This window comes from Centropristis striata, chromosome 1, assembly GCF_030273125.1.
Source record: "Centropristis striata isolate RG_2023a ecotype Rhode Island chromosome 1, C.striata_1.0, whole genome shotgun sequence".
NCBI classification, from domain to species: domain Eukaryota; kingdom Metazoa; phylum Chordata; class Actinopteri; order Perciformes; family Serranidae; genus Centropristis; species Centropristis striata.
Genome location: NC_081517.1, coordinates 200,543 through 226,748, shown reverse-complemented (window position 1 = coordinate 226,748; position 26,206 = coordinate 200,543). Strand labels below are relative to the sequence as shown.

The 26,206-nt window shown below is 41.1% G+C and overlaps 1 protein-coding gene across 2 annotated transcripts in view; it reads left to right on the top strand.

Annotated features, from left to right (window-relative positions):
- The first annotated feature begins 3,570 nt into the window (after window positions 1-3,570).
- Window positions 3,571-26,206, top strand: part of LOC131978961 (complement C3-like) — a 40,289-nt gene continuing 17,653 nt past the window's right edge. The window contains exons 1-26 of one of the 2 annotated variants that reach the window (XM_059342846.1): window positions 3,571-3,721; window positions 5,733-5,934; window positions 6,090-6,252; window positions 6,477-6,571; window positions 6,998-7,086; window positions 7,264-7,346; window positions 7,434-7,521; window positions 7,649-7,754; window positions 8,805-8,925; window positions 9,354-9,469; window positions 9,766-9,912; window positions 11,473-11,572; window positions 11,670-11,761; window positions 11,928-12,116; window positions 12,237-12,392; window positions 12,619-12,748; window positions 12,924-12,992; window positions 20,829-21,026; window positions 21,113-21,230; window positions 21,312-21,400; window positions 21,522-21,661; window positions 21,881-22,093; window positions 22,309-22,366; window positions 22,471-22,560; window positions 23,144-23,350; window positions 23,625-23,718. In XM_059342846.1, the coding sequence (XP_059198829.1) occupies window positions 3,645-3,721; window positions 5,733-5,934; window positions 6,090-6,252; window positions 6,477-6,571; window positions 6,998-7,086; window positions 7,264-7,346; window positions 7,434-7,521; window positions 7,649-7,754; window positions 8,805-8,925; window positions 9,354-9,469; window positions 9,766-9,912; window positions 11,473-11,572; window positions 11,670-11,761; window positions 11,928-12,116; window positions 12,237-12,392; window positions 12,619-12,748; window positions 12,924-12,992; window positions 20,829-21,026; window positions 21,113-21,230; window positions 21,312-21,400; window positions 21,522-21,661; window positions 21,881-22,093; window positions 22,309-22,366; window positions 22,471-22,560; window positions 23,144-23,350; window positions 23,625-23,718 (3,230 nt within the window). In that variant the 5' untranslated portion in view covers window positions 3,571-3,644. Of the gene's footprint in view, window positions 3,722-5,732; window positions 5,935-6,089; window positions 6,253-6,476; window positions 6,572-6,997; window positions 7,087-7,263; window positions 7,347-7,433; window positions 7,522-7,648; window positions 7,755-8,804; window positions 8,926-9,353; window positions 9,470-9,765; window positions 9,913-11,472; window positions 11,573-11,669; window positions 11,762-11,927; window positions 12,117-12,236; window positions 12,393-12,618; window positions 12,749-12,923; window positions 12,993-20,828; window positions 21,027-21,112; window positions 21,231-21,311; window positions 21,401-21,521; window positions 21,662-21,880; window positions 22,094-22,308; window positions 22,367-22,470; window positions 22,561-23,143; window positions 23,351-23,624; window positions 23,719-26,206 lie in introns of those variants that run through there. The other variant, XM_059342930.1, reaches the window with a different exon arrangement.

Genomic DNA, 26,206 nt, shown 5'->3' with positions numbered 1-26,206 from the left:
GGTTGTCATTTTTATGTTGAGGCGGCGAGGGGTTGTTGTCGGCAGCTGCTGAATGTAACTAATAAAGTAACTTATAATCTAACTTAGTTACTTTTAAAATCAAGGAATCAGTAAAGTAACTATGTTACTTTTTAAAGGAGTAATCAGTAATCGGATTACTTTTTCAAGGTAACTGTGGCAACACTGGTTGTTTGTGTCTGTGATCAATATGATGATCAAGTGCAAGTGAATCAGGGGCGTCCCGGTGGCTCACACTGGTAGAGCGCTTACCATTAAGGCTGAGTCCTCGATGCGGCGCAGCCGGGTTCGAACCCAGCCTGAGCTCCCTTTGCCGCATGTCCTCCCCTCTGTCACCCCCTTTCTATCTGTCACTTTCAATAAAGCATGAAAAATACCAAAAAAGTGATCTTTAAAAAAAAAAAGTGTAAGTGATTCAGCAGGCTCGGAACAAGTGACTCAAATTTTCGAAACAAGAAAAAGGCAAAAATAAAACTAAACATTATAACAACTGTTGTGCCGTATTTTGCCTGAACTGTCCATGCTTAGAAGGTCAGTGTCAGGAACTTGACTCAGGGACAGGGACTCAGAAGTAAAACTCAGAAGCCGGCAGTATGGTTAACACAACATTTTACTTTGAAAAGATCAAACAAAAGACGCTCTCGTGGAAGATACAAAAATATAACAAAAGGTGCTCACTTAGGAGGTTACAAAATACAACTAAATGCAGTCAGTGTCGGGACACAAAACCTGGTTATTCCTGGAGCTTGACAAACACACGGGACACAAGACGAACTGACACAAGACAAAGGGAGACAAGTGTCTCATGTCTCTTAATTTTCGCCTCCTCTATCCTCGCCTGAACCGGAAGTTCTTTCGCGGGCGTCATCTTTGCAACCGTCCCAAAGCTGTTATTTGTGCTCGGAGGATAGAGGAGGCATATCGGAGGAGGCACAAGCGAGGATACATGCGAGCATCCTATGCGGAAGTCTTTTAGCGGTGGCCCCGCCCCCTGACTCGTTGAATAGACGCAGCAGCTGATCGGACTGATGTTATACATCAACATCGCTGTAGTTTCATACCGGAGTGAAGACAGATCACAGATTAAACTCAAGTGTGTCACCACAAGTTTTATATTTTATTCATATGATTCACCATGTAGTTAAAATTTGTTTTATTGTGGCTCTGAACTAGTCTGGGTATACCCAGACTGCCTTGCGCGCTCGAATTTGATTTCGAACCTCCAGGCGGTCTGGCAACGAGGCGATTACCTTAGCCCTGTTTTAGGATCCAATCACAGAGCGGGGAGGGACGGTGAGACGATGACGCGTACTACTCGGCACTTGGAAGCTTTCCGGATCCAACATGGCTGCTGCGGACGCGAAACTCTCTTTAGCTGTAGATGGTGTTTTAAATAGTTTAGAGCGAAAGTTGAAAGGCGAAAGGTCTCTCGGCAGCTCCGCTGTCCCCCGGCTCGTAGCCAGATCACCGGTAGCGCCGGCTATTAGCGCCGCACGGGCGGTTTCTGCGGCTCGTTGCTCCGAGCCGGTGAGACCGCCGGTCACCGCCGGTGATCTGGCTCCGAGCCGGGGGACAGCGGAGCCCCCAGAGACCCGCAGCAGCTTGTTTATTGCCCATAAAATCAGTGGATGTGTGTGGCTGAATGACATGAGGGGGAATAAAGCGTGAAAATAAATAATCTTGCAGAAAGCGAGAACTGGAGAAGCAAAGCAGCAGCAACACTCTCTCACAGACACACACACAACAAACATCCATCTCTGTTGCTCTACTACGTCATCTGGTAGAACTGATCTGATTGGCTAAGAGCAACCTACAGACGCTTTGATAGACATTCTAAGCGTCCAATAAACGGCTCCGGAGGATCGTAAACCACGCCTCCTCTACGGAGAAATGCATTGTAGGTGTCCAGACCTAATCTCCAATGAGATTTGGTCTGGTGTTAGCCAGGCTAACTCTGAACAACAAAAAGACCATAAACATATTTCTACATTTATAATAAATTAAGAGAAAGATCGCTCTAGAAGTTTTTTTTTCCTTTTTCCTTTTTGTGATCTGTTTTTTTCCCCACCATACAGATTTATTATGGATATTATTAAAGTTAAAAAAACAGTAGAGAGTATGAGAGTCTGTCCGTCAGCAAGAAACACTTTTACATTGTTTGTCATTTCCATCAGTCCCACGCGAGGCTGATCATTACTGAGTGACGTAATTTACATTTTACCTTCATCATCTAACCTAATATAATATTGGCCGGTGTTCAGCGGACACAATCATGTTCTGGGATATTAAATCATTAATTTATCACCAGGATCTACTACGACGGCGTATTAGGGCCATATATGAAAAAATAAAAAAAATAAATAGGAACCCAGGGGAGAGGGACCCAGCCACCATGGCATGATTAAAAACAGATAACATGAGGTGATGTTACGACATCACCACATTTCATTCCTTTCTACCTGCGGGAGAAAGGAATCTTCTCCATCACTCGCTCTGTTTCAGGTGTTTTATCAGAGTGATCCTACTGACGCTCCCCTCCTCCTCGCGTTCACAGCAGCAGGTTTATTGTTCTCAGCCTTTATTCTTCACGGGCATTCTCATGTGATGCGTCTTTACGCGTGCCATGGAGCCGGGTTTACGGATGTAGTGTGTGTGTGTGTGGCACCGGACAGACCCAGTGAGGCATGGACCAGTATTACCCCCCTCCCCCGGGTCCGTTTTTTTTTTTCATACTTGGCCCTAATAGTCGTCCTAATATATACAGAGGCAAATAATAATAAATAAATAATATGAAGACATTCCCGTGCCCCTGAGCTGGACACAGTTCACAGTATAAATACACAATGGAGGTTGTTATTCATGTGCAGGTGTTTGTTAAACAGAGAAAACACTTATTATTATTATTATTATTGTTATTATTATTATTATCATTATTATTAGTGCATGTCTCCAGCTGTTAAAGCGACTGACAGCTGATCCAGCTGTGATCTGCTGCCGCCGTCATTAGAAACGGACGTCGCTTCACGTGACGCTTCGGAGGGAAGGACGTCTCATTTCTCTTAAATCGTTTCCTCTCTCCTCGCTTCCCTCACTTGCGTCTCTCCATGCATCCCCGGTGGGCGGGACTAAGACGCAAGTGAACGGCGCAAGTGAGGGACGCATGGATGCAAAATAGTGGTAATGGGATGCAGCCAAGGACTATTTATACCTGAGGGAGGGGAACACAGGTGAGACGAATCAGGGACCGGGGAGACAATCCCAGTGGAGGGAAAATCACACAATGGAAGGAAGTCAAGTGCATGAAACGAGATGGGAAAGGTGAGTACAAAATAAAACAGGAAGTAAACGACAAGACTAGACATGAGTGATTTAACTTGACATGAAAGTGCTCAACAGAATTAACAAACTTTGCGTGACATAACAGTCCGACATGTAAACTCTCATTGATTTTCTACTGTTTACCTTTGTACACTGTTTCTCAACTGCTGCTGGGAAATCACGTTAAGGTGTTCACACAAATGATAAGTGAGGTGAAGTGGATCTACGGGAGGAGGAGGGAGAGTGGATAAAAGGAGGGTACTGCAGGGTGTCTCTACATTAACAGCGGATCAGGATCAAGTAGGAGGATGAGGAGGACTCAGCTGTGGCTGCTGGCCTCTCTGGCCTTTGTCTCTTTGACTTCTCTGGCTGATGGAGCTCCATTGTAAGTAGACCAGCCTTAGCTTAACACACACACACACACTCTCCCAGTGCTTGAATTAATTCACAGAAAACAGTGGTGAAATATACAGTCTGATTAATCTGTGTATCTTCCGTTCAATCCATATCCATTTGCAAATCAAACACAGATAACGAAAAAGTGACCTGTTTTTTCATTGACATTATACAAGAGTACCACTTTTCTCTCTTTTTTTTAAACACAATGCATGACCAGGATATCAAATATGAGAATAAGATCCCGAATGTTGATTTTGAAAATTTACATTTTGCAATTTAGTGGTCATGTGGTCAGGATTCTATGACCTCGAGGTGAATCCCGCAGCTGTGACCTCGTTGATTAGGTCCATGTGGTTCCATGCAACACGCAGCAGCACAGGCACTCTTTCTCATTTGATTACAATTCAAACATGGACACATACATGCTTTTTAAAGGCGAAAGGAGGATAAACTTAAGGTTGGAGGATATGTCCATTGACAAAATATGCCGTATTTTACTGTGGTCAAGCCACCAGAACTTCAAGCCTTTTGAAAACTTACATAATGCACAATTTTCCTTCTAATTTCAGATTGCAATCAAAAGAAAACCGTGCATAATAGAGCATAAGAGACTCATTCCACTTCAGGTGGCCACTGGACATCCTCAGGATGTCCCTAAGATGAATGCAAGACATTCTGATGTATAATTTCAAAATAAAAGCCCTTTGAAATCTCATATAATCTACTAATTTTTCCTCTAATTAAAATGGCAGAATATGCGAGATTTCAAAAGGCTGCAATTGCAATTTAAAATTAGATGGAAATATAAAAAATGGAAAACTGCTTTTATTTTGAAGGCACTAACACGTTGGTACCGTAATGTCTAATAAATACATGCATCGCGAAAACAAGTGGCGGCTGGCTTGATTTTCTGAACTGGGGGGGGTTTGACCGCAGTCATAGCCAACTCTATGTGCCATGGTTGTCATTAAATCTCTATGTTTTTGCCGCATTGTTTTCTTTCGGAGCATGGCGGGGGGAGATATGGCAAAATGTTTGTCTCATTTCCCATCTTCTTATGTTAAGGGAGACATGGAAAATAAAAATGACAAATGACAATCAATTCATATTTTACGGGCATATTTTGAATAAAACATTCTTTTTTTTAATGAATTTAAATAAAAAAAAATAAGAAATTCAACATGAAATCAAACTTGTTTTTTTTTTCGTTTTTCATGTTTTGATTTCCAAACAGATATGGGTTGAACGGAAGATACATGGATTCTGATCGTTTGTCTGTTCATCTTCCTGATTTTCATATTGTTATTGGTAAAAGAAATATTGTTTTAACTTCCTACATAATGAGGAGGTAAACTTTAGTCTGCAGTTTGTGTTACAAAAGTCAAGATACTGTGGCCTTTCAATAAGTTGGCCTATCCTTCGTGCTTGCACAATGATGCATCATTTTATTGATCCGGCGCTGGATCTTCATCAAGGGATTACTTATTGTGTAAAGTCCATGCTAGAACAAATTAACTTTGTCTAAACAAATAGGTTGTTTTTGGGTTTGTTTGTTTGTTTGTTTTTGTAATTTGGGGCGAAATTAAACTTTAACTCATTGGCTCTGAAACATTGTTTCTCAACCTGGGGCTTGGGTACCAAAACCTGAGATCGATAAAGGTGTACGAGGGAAACATTTCTGTTGCACAAAATGATGTGTATTTTTTCAGAATTTTCAAGCACTTTCATTTTTTTCTTGTGAAATACTGAAAAATGATCTGTTCTTCAAGCACATAAAAATCTCACAAACTAGCATCACTAATGTAGGATTGGGTGTAAGGCTGTGCATAACAGCACATCACCTTTTGCTGCTCTTTCTCTGTCTGCCCCTGCAGATGCAGCTGTATTTCTGTTGCTTATTACAGAAATTTCCAATCACTCTGATTGATGATGAACCTCCGATACATAGATGTTCTCTATTTTCTTATTAATATATATCTTCTGTCGCTAATTTGCAGGCAGGTGATGTCTGCTCCCAACTTGTTGCGGATAGGAACAGCAGAAAACATCTTTGTGGAGTGTCAAGACTGCCCCGGTGCAAACATCAACATCCGTGTTGTAATCAACGTGATGAACCATCCAACCAAAACCAAAAGGCTGGCAACCACATCTGTGATCCTTAACAATGCAAACAATGTCCAAGGACTCGGACAAATAACGGTTAATTAAATGCTGTCACCTTATATATTTTACGGTTTTATTGGCTTCATTTTCTACCATGACCCCAAAGAATCTAGAAATTAATCCAGATATTAAAATGATGTTTCCCACTTTACGCCTCATGCTGTGATTGTGTCCCTTCATACTGGTTTCAGATCCCTGCTGAAGACTTCAATAAAGATCCAAACGTGAAGCAGTATGTATACCTGCAAGCACAGTTTCCTGACCGACTGCTGGAGAACGTTGTTTTAGTGTCCTTCCAGTCTGGGTACATCTTCATCCAGACTGACAAGACCATTTACACCCCCAACAGTAGAAGTGAGGAGCTAAGAAACGCACCTATTTCTCGGATAAATGCTCCACTTGTCTTTTTTCTCAATTGGATATTTGTATTTTACTGTAAATTACACCAACATTAACCTTATTCCACATTAGTGGAATAGTAAAGTAAAAAATAAAATGTAACAGTCAAAATGACCCCAAATAGATACACCTTCCTTTAACCTTCAACAACAAAATGAACCTCTTCGTCTCTCTGTCAGTTCATTACAGGATGTTTGCAGTGACGCCACGTATGGAGCCCGTAGAGAGGGATGATGCAACCCAAACTGATGCTTCTATTGCCATTGAGATTGAGGTATTGTATTTTATCTTTGTTAAGCACAAAACTGCATGCACGATTATGTGATCAGCTATAACTGGAAGAATGGATCCTCTTGATGAAGCAAAATTGCAAATGCTTAGGATTTGAGATAATAATAAAAGATAATTTTTCTATACATGGCCAAAATACCAATAACTGAACCTTAGGTCTCTGAAAGAGTTAATGACTCCTGTTACAGCAGTTCTGACATTAAAAAAACAGTGGTCGAGTTGCACATTGAAGACAGCCTCTTGCTTTGGTGGAAGACAGAAACATTTTGCAATAGCTGAAACCTTGACCAGGCTCATGTTGACTGGCTCTTGTAGATAAAAGACATTTATAATATATAACATGGATTTACTAAATAATGTGTAAACTAGCATTTAGCAGATGTTGTTGTATATTGTTGTTGTTTTTTAGACCCCCGATGGCATGATTTCACCACTTGATACAGTCTCCTTGAAATCAGGGCTCCACTCTGGAGATTTCCAACTCGCTGAAGTTGTCAGGTTGGTATTGTCTTGTTTGAATTTAATTGTCCACATTACATTTCAACACAGATAACTGATGGATTTAATTTAAACCATTGATAGCATCATAATCATTTAGGATTGAGAAAAGTATTTTTTAACACAATGATGTTTATTTTTTATTATTAAATCCAAAACTTTCTTTTGTGTGTGTAGTCCTGGACTGTGGAAGGTGGTGACAAAGTTCCAGAGCAACCCACAGCAGAAGTATTTTGCAGAGTTTGAGGTCAAAGAATACGGTGAGTCCTTTTGTTTAAAACCTATATAAACATTACCATGTTATTTTATGGAAGAATAAAAATTATAAAATGTTTTACATTTTTCAGTGCTGCCCAGTTTTGAAGTAAAACTGACACCTGTGAGCACTTTCTTCTACAAGGACAGTGAAGAGCTCACCGTCAACATCAAAGCTAGGTATGTGAAGTTTTTTACTTTGTGGCTGTAGAGAACAAGTTTGATTGGTAGATCAGTTGGAGGAGAAAATAAAGGTGTAGTTCAGAGGTTGTGATGGGAAACATGTCTCTCTCTCTTGTGGTTTTAGGTATCTGTTTGGTGAAGAGGTGAATGGGATGGCCTTCGTGGTGTTTGGGGTGGTTAAGCAAGATGGTGAAAAGAGGAGCTTTCCAAATTCTATTCAGAGAGTGCCGGTGAGCATATACTTACACCTTTTCTGAACTATATAGACTCTAAAACATAAAAAAGTGCATTTTTACCTGAAAAAACCTTCCACCTTACTTCTGGATACTCAGATTTAAGTTAAAATGTTGCATTAAACACCCCTAGAGTTGGCATGGCCATGCATTTACAATGTGCCGCGACAACTACTACCTGATTTTTTTAGTGAGGATCAGTTTTTTAACAGCGATGCACCAAGCTACTTGAGTAGGTTCTGTAGCCCATAGACTGACACTAGTGATGCGTCTATGTACATATTTGAGTTTAAATAGCATTATAAAAAGACTGTATTATCATGTACATTTACTCACCCAGAAAATAAGACAGCAGTCGATCATACTACTGTGGTTCTTTGGTGTCCTGGTAGCTCATTGGTAGACACATACCCATAAGGCTTAGTCCTTGCAACACATCGGCCTCGGGGTGGAATCTGGCTTGGAGTCCTTTGCTGCATGTGTTCCCCTCCAACTCCCCCTTCCACTTTTTATCTCTATCACTATCGAATAAAGCCAAAACAGGTCAAATGAATTAATGAATTAAAAGAAAATACTACTTTGGTGATGTCTTGGACCCAAGCCAGCACAACAAAATAGTTATTGTCCTCTGGGCTCTTCTATGCTTTCTTTTGGTGAGTCCTGTGGTCTGGGTGAAGACGTAATTTGTGATGATCGCATCCACACTGGACAAATTGGTTAAGGTGTGAGAAAGCTTATTTTCTTTATTTTGTATGGAAGATATCTAATATGACACTTCATTTTCTGACAATATCTGCTAAGTGGACGTTTCTTCAACCCTGTTATGTAGTCACTTTCCTTTATTCTCAGGTTGTGCAGTATATGGAGTTATCACTGTGTGTATTTTCCTGCCCTCCATCTGAATTTACATGTCATACAAGTCATGTGACTGCAAACTGGCGATGAAGCCATGCTGATTTAAGAATTTATACATTTAGTCATGTACCTGACTGAATTACTGTACCACTATACAGTATTTCAAGATGTTTTTGTCTTATCTCACATTAGATCGCGAAAGGTAGTGGAGTGGTCACACTGAAGAGAGAACAGATCACAATGACCTTCCCAAATATAGACGAACTGGTGGGGAGTTCCATATATGTATTCGCCAGTGTGCTGACGGAGAGCGGTAAGAAAAATATGTGTTTGTGCCTGTTCAGCTTGTTTCATCATGTGAGGGTCAAAGTAACTAACAGAATGCCTATTATTATTATTATTAGTAGTAGTAAAACTCCCCAAACAAGTAGCTGTGGAAAAAGAAGGGAGGAAAGTTCTTTTGTTTGTGGTTGAATTTAGAAGAAGAAGATTACTTTATTAATCCCACAATGAGGAAATTCAACCTCCGCATTTAACCCATCCTTTTTTTTTACACAAGTGAACACACCATGCAAGGAGCAGTGGGCAGCACATTACTACGCCCAGGGAATTAGGTGCCTTGCTCAAGGGCACTTCAGTCCTTGACCTGTCAGGACTGAGTCTCCAGTTACAAGCCCTATTCCTAACCTCTAGGCCATTGACTGCCCACAATTTTTTGTGTGTTTCTGCATCAACTCACAGGTAGTGAAATGGTGGAAGCAGAGTTTAGAGGTATCCAGATTGTAACATCACCTTACTCCATCACCTTCAAGACAACACCCAAATATTTCAAACCAGGGATGTCCTTTGATGTTGTGGTAAAGTACCTATTTAGATTTACACAAACTGATAGCAAAAGTATGGCTATATTTCTACTTTTTTTTCTTTTCTGTTCTTTTTAAATCAGAAAACATTCAATTACTGAATACAGTTACTCTTTGAAAACACAAATAATGCAGTATGTCCTAAATATGAAAGTCACATGCTGTTCAAGGTAATTGATTAATCCAATGTTTTGACATGTCATGGATTTTTATTCTGATGTTGAGGCTGATTTTGACAAACAGTTGAGAATCCAGAGAGAAAAAATCACACAGCAACGGTTTGATGGCAGGTTGAAGTTACGAATCCTGACGGCTCTCCGGCACGAGGTGTTGCTGTGGTGGTTGACCCAGGCCCGGTGAATGGAGTCACTACAGCCAATGGTGTGGCAAGGCTTACCATCAATACAGCCGCAGGGATCGACAAACTGTCAATCACTGTAAGTCTCTAAAAAACACATTTTACCCTTTTTTGCTTCACAGCCTGTTTAGCAAATGAAAGCTACACTATTTAACATTTTTGATATTCACTTAAAGAGGTAAAATAAAGCAGAACTATCACCAACTCTGCAGCTTTGGTCCGATTTTTTAGCTACTTCAGATCAGTTTTGGTTGTTCTGCAGCTAATAGGTTTACTGTACAATATGTCAGTGCTTAACTTCATCTAATCTGTGTTCTGTCCTTTTGTCATTCGATTTAGCAGTAGGCTAAGCTATGCTAGACATGATAAATTAAGATTAGATAGCAAAGACTTTTCAAGTATTTATTCAGTGTTGTGTGAGTTAATTTCAAACTGTAATATATGCCTTTTCCAATGTTACTACCTGTTTAGGGTAATGTGTTGCACTAATTTTGTGTTTCTTCAACCAAAATAGTCGCAGAAATATGATTCGTCATGATGCAACGTAGGAGTATAATGTAGGCTAAAAGCACAGAAGCTGAAGATTAAACAATTCATTACAATGTCCGTATAGCTCTGGCAGAAAAGCGATGCTTCATCACTTGGATTTTATTGACAGTATCTTGACAGCATGTCATCACTCTAGCCACTGTTATATATGATAGAGGACTACAGTCTATTTTTTGCCATTGTTGAGACCACTGGCAACTGCTGGAGGATGTTTTTCCTTGTTTGAGCTTGTCTCCACTCAATCTGACATTGATAGAGCAAGCAGGATGTGGATGCATGACACGTTCATCTGTTACGATTGTGTTACTTATCATCCATTACAAGTCGCTGACTTTGCTAACATCAAGCAAGTGGAATAACACAAGACATAAGAAGCTGACAAATAACGTAACTCGCTATTACAACATTAAGAAGACAAGCTCGGCGTCTGTCTGCAAAGCTCTCTGAAAGTGAGCCTGAGATTTACTTGTCAAGCAGCCTCTTGCTCGGTCTCTCCTTTTCTCTTCTGAGCTTCTTTTGCCAAAGTTTTCTTCTGTCTCTTCGTCTGCACCATAATATCCACAGAAGCTGACCTGGTTCTATAGCCTCCTTGCCCAGCTTCGGATCAGGCACCACACTAACATTACTCTCAGAAAGAATTCCCCCCGCACTGGGTCTGAATATCTTCTCCTCCCCGCTTGCCTAAACCTCCTGGGTAGAGGGGTAAACACCAACGATCTGAGCTTCTGGCATCAAGGCCGACTGAGCTCGATGAACACAGCTAAAGTTAGCATTTAGCTAACCACCCTGTGAAATACAGAGATCAAAGGAGAGGAAAGAAAGCTGAGCGAGCCAACCCCAAAGTCTGAAAGTGTATTAGTAGTTTGTTACACCACTTGTTACTCAGGAAAGTAATTATATAACTGTAACACGTTACTAGTAATGCATGACTGCCTAAGATTAAGATTTAGATTCCCTTGTCAGTCCCACTATGCGGAAATTCATCATCTGCGTTTAATTCATCCTGTCTACACACCAGTGAACACACCATGCTTGCAGTGGACAGCACATTTGCTGACACTGATGCTTACTTGTGTGTCGTTGATTGTAGGCAAAGACCAACGATCCTCGTATTTTAGCTGGAAGGCAAGCATCAGCCCGCATGGAAGCTCAGCCATATGAATCCACCAGCAAAAGTTACATCCACATAGGTAAGAGACATCCTAAAGTAACATCACATGGTGGCATTGTAACATGCACTACATTTTTTCTCTGGCCAGCATTTATCACAACATGTAACTTTTCCAGGTGTGGACAATATAGCTGATTTGGAAATAGAAAACAACCTAAAAATCAACCTTGTCCTCAACAAGCAGGGAAATCATGACATCACATACCTGGTGAGATGTGTTTTTTTATATCTATATCTATATGTATCTATATATATATGTGTGTGTGTGTGTGTGTGTGTGTGTGTGTAGTACCATTTTGTTTGATCTCAAAACCTGTGCAGTGCACACACATTTTAGAAAATGATTATAATGATGTTCAAACCTGTGTCACTAGATCCTGAGCAGAGGTCAACTGGTGAAAAGTGGCCGTTACAATACAAAGGGAGAAGTGCTGATTTCCCTGATAATTCCTGTTACCAAAGAAATGCTGCCATCATTCCGTATCGTAGCTTACTACCATACAGATAATGAAGTGGTGTCAGACTCTGTTTGGGTGGATGTCAAGGACTCCTGCATGGGCTCGGTAAGACTCACAATACTGATGAAGCAGAAACTCAAGCTACACAAAGTTATTTGTAATTATTTGTCTTTTTATACTTGTAACTGATTTGTTTAATACAAAACTGCATGTCTTTACATTAAGCTGAGACTAGAGTCATCAAGGCCTGCTCCGTCCTATGAGCCTCGCAAGATGTTTAGTCTGAAGGTCACTGGAGACCCAGGGGCCACAGTAGGACTGGTGGCAGTTGACAAAGGCGTTTACGTCCTCAACAACAAGCACCGTCTGACCCAGAAAAAGGCTTGTTCTTCATTTCATATCTATATTCATTAACATTTGAAAGATGTTCAATTCCAAATACTGTGTATACAAATCTTGTGAGCTTTTGGCTTCAAGTAATATCCCCTTTGAATGTTTCCTGCAGCAAATGCATTTCATGAGTGAATGTGTCTCATACCATATCAGGACTTGAGTTTATAGATACATAGTGTACCCTATGTCTTTTCTTATATATCTGTCTGCTCAGGTGTGGGACGTTGTAGAGAAGCATGACACAGGCTGCACACCAGGTGGAGGGAAAAACGGGATGGGTGTGTTCTATGATGCTGGGCTGTTGTTTGAGTCCAGCGCGGCTTCTAGGACTCCCCACAGACTAGGTGACACTACTTTACTACTCTCACTACAAACTACTTTCTCCCTTCTCCTGTCCATCTGTCTGTTTAATGTCCTTACTCCTATTGTAAGAGTTTATTCCCATCGATTATACAGTGAAAAAATAAAGTGCAACCTTTCTTGTTTCAGTTAAAGATCTTGTCTGTGTTGAATTTGCAGTACTGAAATGTCCGGTCCCCAGCAGGAGGAAGCGCGCCACTACTATAATGGAAGTAACAACCAACCTAGGTAAGAACCATGGCTCTAAACCACACAGTGTTTTAGTGGGGTCAGCTTGTGTCGCAAAAACACTTTTTACACCCTTACACTTTTTGCACTGTGTCGGATTTGGCAGAATCTAGCACTGCAGATTGCAGCCAACACAATCTCCCTCCGTTCACCACTCCTTTTCGAAGTGTGTAGCAGAAGTAACAGTGGTCTTCTGATAATCTTAAAACATAATATAAAAGTGTATAGCCAGTGCTTGGTTTGTCGGTTCTGGTCTACTGTAAAAACATGTTGATAAAACATGGCGGACTCAGTAGAAGAGGGGCTCATTCTTAGTTAATGAAAATACAAATTTCTTTGTTTCAGGTGATTATCCACAAATGAAAATATAATAATAATATTGTTACGTCCACCAGCTCTTAAAGGGGTAAAAGGAGGTTACATAAACCAGGTGTAATGGATTTAACAGAGGTGTTTTTAATAATAATAAGAAGGTTTGGGCGACGGTCCACATGAGAACCAACCTTTTGAAACTTGTGGACGACTAATTGCAGAATCCTTTTGGCTCTCGTGGTCGCCGGAAGCTCCAATTATCCTTTTACCAGCAGCCTGAGGAGAAGGAGCAAACACACACACGCATGCATTCGCACAGACACGCACAACCACAAACTATATGGCTGGGGCCGTAACACCCCTCCCCTTAAATCAGCAACCCGTGGTTGTTGACATTTTACAAGTTCACACACACACACACACACAAAAGTCAAAGCCTGGACAAGGCATCTGCAATGACATTTTCCTTACCTTTTTTGTGCCGGATTACCAGGTTGAAGTCCTGCACGATCAATGCCCACCGCATCAGCCTTTGGTTATGGTTGTACATGCGCGCAAGGAATCTGAGTGGGTCATGATCTGTAAAGACAACAACTGGCAAAGGACTGGACCCAACATACACTTCAAAATGTTGGAGTGCCAACAACAGAGCAAGAGTCTCTTTTTCGATGGTGGAGTAATTTACTTGGTGTTTGTTAAACTTCCTGGAGAAGTAGCACACCGGTTGGTCCACCCCACAGACATCCTCCTGCAGCAGAACTGCCCCGGCTCCGACTGCGCTTGCATCAACCTCCAACGTAAACGGGTGAGCAAGGTCAGGAGCAGCGAGCACGGGACCATGGTTTAACAGAGTCTTGATGCTATCAAAAGCATGCCGACACTCCTGGGTCCACACAAAATCAACCTTGGGGCTAAGAAGATTAGTTAAAGGCTGAACAATGATGGAAAAATTTCTACAGAAACTTCTATAGTAACCAGCCAAGCCTAGGAAACTCCTTAGAGATCTCCGGGTGGAGGGTGAAGGAAACTCTGCGATGGCAGCTATCTTTGCCTTTAGGGGGCGTACCTGGCCCTGGCCTACCTGTCGGCCAAGATAGGTCATGTAGCTTTGCAAAATTCACATTTTGCCAAGTTTAGAGTGAGCGATGCGTCTGCCAGACAAATTTAGCTGTCCCTAAATTGTCTACACAATCTTCCATCCGAGGAAGAGGATAAGAGTCTGGAACAGTGACAGCATTTACCAAGCCGTTTTCTAAGAGATACTCTGTCTCTTTCTTCATTAACTCAGGTTTAACTGGGTTTACGTGATAGGGACGTTGTTTGATGGGCCGAGCATCTCCTACATCTATATCATGTAGCACGTTGGTTTTAGTTGGCACATCATTAAACAAACAACGGAAACCATTTCCTAGACCACTGACATCATGCCGCTGGTCAGGCGTCAGATGACTCAACACTGAGGGTAGCTGTTCTAACATCTCCGAATTCGGCAAGCGAGCGATGTGAAGTGCCGAATGGCGCATAACTAAGTCATCTGGAGGACCAAAACTTTCTCACCCACTTGGAAATGCCGGAGAACGGCAGAACGGTCATAGTGGCGCTTCATGGCTTTTTGAGAGGACGACAGAGTCTCTTTTGCCAATTTATTAGCACGATGCAATCTGTCACGGAACTGACAAACATAATCCAGCACACCTTCCTCTGCGGAAGACTCACATGCCAGAAGCTGCTCCTGGAGAGACTTAAACGGACCGCATGGAGTGTGGCTGAAGACGAGCTTCGCGGGGCTGAATCCTAAGGATTCCTGGACAGCCTCACGGAACAAAACAAAGAAACGGGAGACCTTCATCCGAGTTTTTCTCTGTCTCTAAACAATACTTACACAACATGGACTTTAATGTTTGATGCCACCGCTCCAGCACGCCCTGGGACTCAGGATGATACGCGCTGGATACTATGTGTCGAATGTTTAACGTCTGGAGGACCTGATTAAAGAGTTTTGACTGGAAGTTTGTGCCTTGGTCAGTTTGGATTACACAAGGAAGACAGAATGTGGAGAAGAATTTGGTTAATGCCTTTACAATGGAGCTGGATGTTATTTTACGCAGCGGCACAGCTTCAGGGAATCGAGTCGAAGTGCACATCAGGTGGAGTAAAAATTGATTTCCACTCTTAGTTCTTGGCAACGAACCAACACAGTCTATGATTACACGTTCAAAAGGCTCACCTACAGCAGGTATGGGATGCAGCAGGGCAGCAGGGATAACCTGATTGGGTTTACCTGTAATCTTACACACGTCACAGGAGCGGCAGTATTTAACAACAACCAAATTTAAACCTGGCCAAAAGAAATGTTTAAGGACACGCTGGTATGTCTTTGTTATTCCTAAATATCCGGACCACGTACTTGCATGAAAAACTGTCAGACAGCGCTACAGTGTTGTCTTTCATTGACTGAGACTGGTTGATTGACACATTCTTACACATTTGCTCTTTTCTTTTTAGAGTAAAGCAGTCAGCGATAACATGTCCGGCTTAAATGACAATAAAAACACTCACGCTCCTCTTTATTTGGGCTCAGAGGCTTGGACACATTACAGGTACTAACTGGGGAGCCGCGAGGTTTCTCAGAAACGAAAGAAAGAAAATAGATGCAGATTTGTGTGTGAGCACATTTCATCTGCCAGGACAACAGCAGCAGAGAGCGAATTTGCTTTTTGGTCATTCAAGTGCCAACCCGTTCTCATTCCCGAAGCGTAAAATACCGACGATTTGTCACGCCCCTGAACGTATCTTATATGCATATGCATATGCATATGCATAAAAATGGATTTTGATTACATTTCTAGCGAGAAATATATGTTTTATGTTCTTAATATTCACTCAGTGAATGTACATAATCACTCTGTGGCGAAGATCTCGCCAGAAAAAGACGATCCGCTGTGTTTTATTTTGAAATCTGTTTTATTTTGTAATCTACCGCGATCATAGCGGATGTGGTCCTATCCTCGTGGATGTGCTGTGCGATCTCATTGAATCGCGCTTCACTGTAAATGGCCCCGACTCTGCTCTCCTGTTTTAGTTAAAATATCTTCATTAAACAAACATTGTTGTCTTTTTTTTAGCATAGATAATATACATACAGTGTAATTATTTATTAGACAGTGTGTGATATTCGATATATTGGGTAGAAATAGGTTTTCACAGCCCTAATAGGGAAGAACTACAAAACGAGAGGTCTAGGGAGTTGTAGTTTTTTTAATAAAACAGGTTTTTCCCTCAAACTGGAAGTTGGAAATACTTAATTAGTGGCTTTCCAGGGGTTTGAGGGGATGTCAATCACATTTTTGGCATCAGAATTTAAATATTGTCTTGTTCAATGGGGGATTTGTTGTTTTTTCAGCATATCCTAAAGCCCCCCCACTCCCACCCCTTAGTGACTATGCTCACATTATAGTCCATGTCAAGACCTTTCTATAACAGTAGGTCTCATGTCTGTAACCCTTTTTGTCTCTTAGTTATAATCATTCAAATATGCCCCAGGGTTAAGGTTCAAAGGTCAATATCTCAAAGCAAGAATATTATAGAACCTTGAAATTGATATATGTTACTCTCCAGGCCAAGACCTTTCCGGTGATGTATTTGGTTTAGCTCTATGACAAAGTTTTATTTTTTTCAAACCTTGGAAATCTGCCCTAACAGACTTACATCCCCACAGCCCTTTGAGTGCGAGATGTGAAAAAAGGGTTAGGGTTAGGGTTAGGGTTGTCATAGACAACCCTAATTAAGTATTTCCAACTTCCAATTTGAGGGAAAAACCTGTTTTATTAAAAAAAACTACAACTCCCTAGACCTCTCGTTTTGTAGTTCTTCCCTATTAGGGCTGTGAAAACCTATTTCTACCCAATATATCGAATATCACACACTGTCTAATAAATAATTACACTGTATGTATATTATCTATGCTAAAAAAAGACAACAATGTTTGTTTAATGAAGATATTTTAACTAAAACAGGAGAGCAGAGTCGGGGCCATTTACAGTGAAGCGCGATTCAATGAGATCGCACAGCACATCCGCGAGGATCGGACCACATCCGCTATGATCGCGGTAGATTACAAAATAAAACAGATTTCAAAATAAAACACAGCGGATCGTCTTTTTCTGGCGAGATCTTCGCCACAAAGTGATTATGTACATTCACTGAGTGAATATTAAGAACATAAAACATATATTTCTCGCTAGAAATGTAATCAAAATCCATTTTTATGCAGAAACAAAGTCAAAATATATATATTTTTTTTTCACTAAAAATGAGAGAAATGTCCGCCAGTGGAATGCCGTAAAACAAACGAATAAAAGTTTATTTCTCAGAATCGAAGGAGAAAAAAATTATACTGAGAGCCACAACATGAAGCTATTTTATTGTTGAATTATCAGTGAGACTTTGATGTGTTTGTGTTGAGAAATGTTGACGATGTCATTAAAAGAAATCCTTAAAATAGGGAGAAAAATACTTCCGTGCACAGGGTCCTCGGTTCTCCATTCAGATTGTCGCTGGTAGCGTAATGGAGGGCCGTGGTCGGGATATTATTGGAGTGAATAGACGGCTGTAAGCCTCTGCTCTAAGCGTTTCTCAGCAGCGCGAGCGGGTTTATATTGGAGTCAATTGAGAACCCAGAGCGTTTCACACAGACGTGGAAGGGTACCCTTTTCGTCAGTAAGATACGTTCAGGGGCGTGACAAATCGTCGGTATTTTACGCTTCGGGAATGAGAACGGGTTGCAAGTGCACAACAATACGATCCGACATAAAAAATTTTAACTCCTCTAGCAACATCAGCTCTCGCAGAGATACAGAATTATTCACTTTGCTAGACACAAGCCATTTATCAAACAAGGTTCCCTTGTCCCTGGCAAACTCACTTAATGTCTGGCTCAGCGCTTTTTTTCTGTTTCTAAATTTCTGCCTGTAGGCTTCGGGAACCAACTCGTATGCACGGAGAATGGCGGCTTTAACACTTTCATATTTCAAGCTTTCCTCCAAAGGAAGCGCAGAAATGGCTTCTTGAGCTTTACCGTGTATTTTGCACTGCACTAACAAAGACCAGGCCTCTTGTGGCCACTGAAGTGCGGAGGCAATGTGCTCAAACGCGCTGAAATAATGTTAGAGCTTGGGGTTTTAAAGCCTCCAACGCTCGCCCGGGTTCTTTTTCCTAAACTTGGTCTCACAAAACACTCAGAACAAATGAATATAGTGAACCATTTATTGAAAGAATAATAGCCAAATGTAATGCTCAGCGCTGGACCCTGCGATGTGATCTCGATGGCACCACAAAACAGAGTGATTACAAACTTCCTTATTTTTACATATATTCTTCTTGGGTTTGGGCAAAACCTCGTCCATTGGGTGGGCTTTTTAACGCAATTGATACATTTTTTGTTAATAAAACAAAATAACACATATGCATGCGCATTTATTTTGTGTCACGCAGATTTCAACTGCCACGCACACTTGTTTGATCTTCGTGCACATATTCAGCAACCGAGTGAAGCAGATTCAGACGCGTGCAAGTAAACAAACAACAGCAACACGCACAACAACTCTCTCTCTCCCCCGTGCTCGCTCGTGGTGGAGCTCTGCTCGCGGAGCGAGGACTTTTGACACATTGGGGGCGGAGACCAAGGCTGACCCCGGGCCTCTTATGATTGGTCATGTTCCAGCCCACCACGTGGGTGCCTTTTCAGTTTACTGCTGACAGCTCGTAGCGGCGGCATCATGCAAACAACAACAACGGTTGTTTCATGACATTCACAACCACAACTCTACGCTTCATCACTGGTAATAAAAATGCTGTTTCTTGTTTCTAAATGGTCATACACTAGTTAAAGTGTTAGATCCATGGGTTTGCCGTGACACGGGGGAGAGAGAGAGAGAGTTGTTGTGTGTGTTGCTGTTGTTTGTTTACTTGCGCGTGCCTGAATCTGCTTTACTTGGTTGCTGAATATGTGCGCGAAGATCAAACAAGTGCGCACGGCAGTTGAAATCTGCGCGCGTGACACAAAATAAATGCGTGTGCAGATGTTATCGCTCAGGCAGCTTCTGACTCAAATATGACGCCATACTGTCCCCCCTCCTTATTCTGCTTCTCCCCCCACATACCTTTCCTGAACTCTGAACGCCTGCACATACCTTTCCTGTCCTTAAGTAACCCTGTCATAATTTAGAAACTCAGCCAATCCGAATATATTCTTTATTCCTACAATAACAATCAACCTCGGACTCTCTGAATGTAGGAACTAAGCTTATATACTTACTAATGTCAAAGGCAGTGTGACTTAAACTGGTGGTTGGAGGATACATACTGGCTGGCGAAGTGAGCACATGAGTCTCCCTCTGAGACTCCAGCTCGAGCTGGTGTATTCGGACAGCAGTTTCAGCCTCAATCTCAAGCTTTCTGATTTCAAGTTGGTACTTGAGCTTTTACCCAAACGTCTAGTTTTAACCGGGCAAGCCTGACTTTAAGCCGGGCTTCGCTCACGGAGCGGGAGCGTGTCTGGCCCTTTCGGCTGCGCACCACTCTCTTTCTCAGCTCCAGGCTCCGCCAGAGGCTGACTGTCCACAGCTTGATACTACCAGCTCCTTCGCTCAGGGTGTCACCCGCAGGCCAATTTACAAATTACTGAGGCATGGGCTCTTTCTTTAGAGCTTGCTGGGAGTAAACAATTTGAAAATGATCTGCAATTTGTATGAGATCATCTTTTCTACAACTTTCAACCTGTGAAAGCGAAGGCTCAGCCAGAAATGAGTCAATGTTAAATTTCTCCATTCTCCGCACAGTTTACACATCCAAACAAATCATACTACAATTTTTTTTCTTTTCTTTTTTTTGTAACACCTCCTCGGGAACTTTTAAAGTTATCCCAGACGAGCCTCCAACTATGTTAAGTCCACCAGCTCTTAAAGGGGTAAAAGGAGGTAACATAAACCAGATGTAATGGATTTAACAGAGATGTTTTTAATAAGAAATAAAATAGCAGTAAGATATATGTACAAACAAAGGACCCTTCAGGCTAAAGGTTTAACAAAATAAAATAACAACAAAAGCCAGGGTCAGTTTAACTGTTACACAGTAACTAAAGAACAACCACAACTAATCACAGTATACAATACAACGAAGCCGAGCATAGACAATGGTTTGGGCGACGGTTCACATCAGATCCAGCCGCCTTGACTGAAGCTCCAGCCAGCCTTTTGAAACTTTTGGACGACTAATTGCAGAATCTGATTGGCTCCCGTGGTCGCCAGAAGCTCCAATCATCCTTTTACCAGCAGCCTGAGGAGAAGGAGCAAACACACACGCATGCATGCGCACAGACACACACACAACCACAAACTATACGGCTGGGGCCGTAACAAATATTATATTTAATTTCTGACAATGTATATTTCTAATTTGTCTTTCCAGTGTCTTTCATTTTACTCATAATCTCTGTCTCTCCACCACAACCTTCTTGCTTTCAAGTGAATCAGTATACAGACCCACTGGAAAGTGACTGTTGTAAGGAAGGCATGAGAGAAACTCCCCTCTCATACACCTGTGAGATTCGCGCGGAGTACATCAGTGATGGTGCAGCCTGTGCTGCAGCCTTCGTGCACTGCTGCAAGGAGATGCAAACCATGCGAGCTGAGAGGAAAGAGGAAACTCTCCAACTGGCTCGCAGTAAGAGACGGGGACAAGGGATGGAGGGAAGTGCTGGGTGGCTTCTCATAGTTGTTGTTAAAATGCTAACCTTTTCAAAACTTTAGGTGAAGAAGATGACAGTTACATGGACAGCGATGAAATTGTTTCCCGTACCAACTTCCCTGAAAGTTGGCTGTGGTCAGATATCAATCTGCCTGCTTGCTCTCGACAAACACCTAACTGGTGAGTGAACAGATTATAGGCATAAAGTGGACTGATAACTAATTAAAGACACCACTAAGATGTACATCTCTGTTGCTTCAGTGAGACCACAACATTTACAAAGGATGTTCCTTTGCCAGATTCTATCACAACCTGGCAGTTCACTGGCATTAGTCTGTCAAGAACTAATGGTAAGGACTAAAATCTGACTTTTATTTGCACCTCTAAACTTAAACCATTCCCATCACTTACACGCTTCCCCCTCTATCTCTGTTCAATCACTTGTATTTATTAATCCCTCTAATCTTAAAGGAATCTGTGTTGGCGAACCGTTAGAGGTGATTGTTCGGAAGGAATTCTTCATTGATCTCAGACTGCCGTACTCTTCTGTCCGTGGAGAGCAGATAGAGATTAAAGCTGTTCTCCACAACTACAGCCCTGATCGTATCACTGTAAGTCTGTGTGAGATTATGATATTTTCCTCAACAGTTTGCTAACAAAAGGGTCATAACAACAGTAAATATTGGACTGACATGTGTGTGGCAAAAAAGAGAATGAAGGAAACAATACAAATCATGACATTTCTTCAAATTAGGGATACATCCTTGTGACCTAAAACTGATTATTCACAACACTTCAATGTCGTTCTCCATCTTTGTCACATTTTTAAGGTGCGTGTGGATCTGATTGAGAAGGAACATGTGTGCAGTGCAGCTTCTAAACGTAGAAAGTATCGCCAGGAGGTCGAAATAGGGGCCGAAACTACACTATCTGTACCCTTTGTCATCATTCCCATGAAAGAAGGACAATACCAGATTGAGGTCAAAGCAGCTGTCAAAGACTCATACCTCAATGATGGAATCATGAGGATGTTGAAGGTCGTGGTAAGAGAAATGCACAGAGATCTCCAATGGTGAAGTCAGTATAGGGACATCTAATAACTTTTTGGGCTGAACTTTGACGCTAATGTCTACTGTTTTGTAGCCTTTTTAAAATGACCTGTAAATAAGAGAAAAAATAGAGAACACAACAAAGCAATCTGCATTGTATTATTAGCTATTAAAATAGCTGTGATTTTTTTAAATTACTATTTTTACAGCCCGAAGGCGTGCTGGTAAAATCTCCTCAGATTATAATTTTAGACCCCGGTAAACAAGGTGAGTTTTCCATTAAATAGCTACATTGTTCATCAATTTTGTAATATTGTGTTTGTATCACTTGCTAATTAATCTCCCAACCTGTCCACTGTTTTCCCCTTTAGGTGGTAAACAAGAAGTAATCCTCAACAGTGGAATTCCTAAGAAAGATTTGGTTCCAAACACACCTACTAGGACACAGATCTTAGTGACAGGTGAGATATAATACCATACAGTGATATGGTAAGATACAATACAATAATATGATACAATGCAATACAACTTGGTTGTGAATTTACATTAAGATTTATACTGCATCCTAGGACATTACAACAAATGCACACTTTTGACACTTTTCATAGAAAAATGACATTCAAACAGTCATGACAACATATAACATTAGATCCTCTGGATTCAGATCTGAGCCCGCTGATTATGATTTAGTAACAGGATAGACTAATGTATAAAATATTTTTTCAGCCTATTGTGTTTAAATGGAGGGGATGTAAACCACCTAAGTTGGTTTTCTCTAATTTAAAATAGTCAGAAGACATACTGTAGGCAAATCTGAACATCATCTTACCACAGGTCAGCCAACAAAGGTTGTTAAAAATTTGATTTGATTATCTTTTAGTTTTAAATTAGGCCAGGCTGTACTGCAGTACTCTGAATCACATTTGATCATTATGGACATTACATGATATAGTGCCTGAACAATTATTTATGTATTTTGTGTAAATTGTCTTGTATTTGTTTAGTTGTTTCTTCTGTTATAACATTAGTTTGTTGTGCATGCAGGGGTAGAACAGGTTTCTACACTGGTGGAGAACTCGATTAGTGGGAAGTCTATGGGTAGCCTGATCAGACAGCCCGGAGGCTGTGGAGAGCAGAACATTGCTGCCATGACCCTGCCTGTCATTGCAACCATATATTTGGACAAAACCAACCAGTGGGAATCTGTGGGCTTACAGAAACGTAACGAAGCTCTCCAACACATCAAGACTGGTAGGCTCACAAACACACAAATGTATTTATTAGCAGATACTAGAAATGTTATGACTCTGTGTGTTTTTTTAGAATTTCTGATGTGTCAGAAGTGGTATCAAAAAATAGAGTGTGGTGGACAGCAATGCATGCTACCCCTGCTCCACAGATCCAAGCTACATGACATAATGGTCTGCAACACATAGACTGAGATGTTATTAAAGTTTGGTATATAATCATGGGGAAAACGTAACAGGACTCCTCCAACAAGTTGTGTGTTTTTGTTTGTGTGCAGGCTACCATCACCAGCTTGGGTATCGTAGAAGCGATGGGTCATTTGCTGTGTGGAACTTTTGGTTTGCCGAGTACTTCTATCCAAGTAGCACTTGGTGAGGCATTGAAACATCCCTGAAATAAGTCATGATAAATTGTTTGCATGTTCTCCTTTAAAAAGGTGCAATATGTAAGATATGGCCCGGTTTTTATTTTTATTTTCGAAAAACTCTTTCCCAAACACTCCTCGTCCAATCATACCTTAGCAACCGTTACTAAGAGAAAAAGGTCCATCAAGCTTTGAGCTTTGAGCAACATGGTGAAACGGTGTGCATATGTGATTTGTAAATCTAACACCAGATACCCTCAGAGTTGAGTAGGAATCCCTTTTTCTCCTTTTCCAAAACTTAAAAAAATAAGAAGAGCATTGCTGGCTGTGGATTAAACAGTGTGGGAGAGCCAACTCCCAACTTAATATCACAAAGATCAACGGACACACAAATGTCTGCTCCAAGTTAAGCTGCTAGCTCGCAAACATGAGCTAATTAACAATTGTCTAGCTATGGAGAGATGACCCAAACCGGATTTAACAGTTACGGTTCCGGTCAACTAGTATTCATACCACTACTAGTGCATAACTACTCCAAAAAATCAATTAGACATCACTGTTGGAACAATTCAAAGCCCTCAAAGCAACACTTCAAGTGAAGACCTTACTTTGGATGCAGCAGAGGAGTGCAGACGTGTATTTGTGAGCTCTTATAAGATTAGCGGACTACAGCAGCAAGATGCCTCCCTTTTCCATGGATGATTACCACAAACTGCTCCAGAAGATAGCAGTACTGGAAACAAAATTTCACCTGCTGGAAGCGAATGTGGAGGTAAATGGACAGAATGGGAATGAAACTACTTTGCCGATTTCCCAAAAGAGTGAAAGGGAGCAGGCTAACAGAAAGCTAACTAGCACCACCAAGACGCAGCAGGAGCTGGGTGTAAATGGCAATAAACCAATCAGTCCTCCCTGGAACTCTCTTGGTGCAAAGCCAAAGCACTACAAATCACCTCCCCCAGTTTTGGGGAAACAGTTATCAGGCAGAACCCAGCACCTGGAGACTTACGATGATACCGAGTGGCCTGCACTACCATCACACTGGAATGTCGCTTCAACCCCAGTACTAAAGAGAAAGCAACCATGGACCAAGGCTACAACAAAAACTAAGAGCAAATTGCCCCAGGACAGGAATTCTACGGGAGAACAGATTTGCTCCACTCCCTCAGAATCCTGACTCCCCGAAAGTGGGCTTTTTCCAGCTCCAGAGAAAGGTATGAGGCTAATTTATATGCTAAAAGGCTACAGAAAGAGCTAACCACTGGGCCCCAAACTCTGATAGTGGGTGACGGAGCTGTGAATGAGATTGATTGATTGATTGAGAATTTATTTGAACACAAAATAAAAGATTAACATTTAAAAACAAACAAACAACAATAAATACAAGATCACAACACAAAATGAAACAACAACAAGACTCAACACTTATTTGTGTTCAAAAGGAGTGGGAAGAAGCCAAAGCTTAAATCCCTTCTCCCTATGTTAATTTACTATATTCAGTTATATAACAATATATATAAATGTATGTATAACACATAGTAATGTAGTTTATAAACTCATTATTACCATTATTAACATACATAGCTTACAAACACATAAGTACACATACACCCATGTAGTCATAATGAGACAACAATAAACAAACAAACAACAACACACACAAAAAAAATAGTAATACATTTAAAAAATAAAACGTCAACAATAACCACCTACTGTCATTTCACACACCCGTCTTCATCCCTATATCGTGTGAAATGATAAAACACTCTTGCAGCAAGAACACGAAAGTACTCTGTTTTACTAACGACATGGTGTCTGATGTCTCAAAGAAGATCCTGAACATTGCTGCTGAGCATCCAACAGCTAATGCTCTCATCATACACACAGGAGCCCTTAATGTTGTGAAGCAACAATCTGAGGTTTTAAAGCAAGACTTCACTGATCTGATTAACAAAGTCCGATGTTTAAATACTTCCATTCATCACTGTCCCTGTGTGTGTGCTCTGGAGACCCCTTGTGGCTGAATTTGACATTTGCTGGGTATTCCCTATTCAAAATATTGATGTTTCTTTGTTTTTCCTCTACCAGGAGTTCGGGAGTGGGGTTGAGAGATTCAGCAGGCTGATGATGCTAAACAGATGGCTCAAACGCATATGTGTGCCACTCAATCAATTAACTTTATTGACAATTTCAACATCTTTTGGGGACGCGGACATACTGCAGATAATAAATACTTCTCTCCAAGCAGGACAGTTTCCACAGGCTTTGAAAACTGCAGTAATAAAACCTCTTCTAAAAAAAATCAAATCTGGATTCCACAACAATTAGTAACTATAGGCCAATATCAAATCTGCCATTTCTGGGGAAAATCATTGAAAGGGTTGTTTTTGAGCAAATTCATGCTTTTATGATGCAAAACAATTTTTTTTAACACATTTCAGTCTGGATTTCGGCCACACCACAGCACTGAGACTGTACTTAACAAAGTCTTAAAT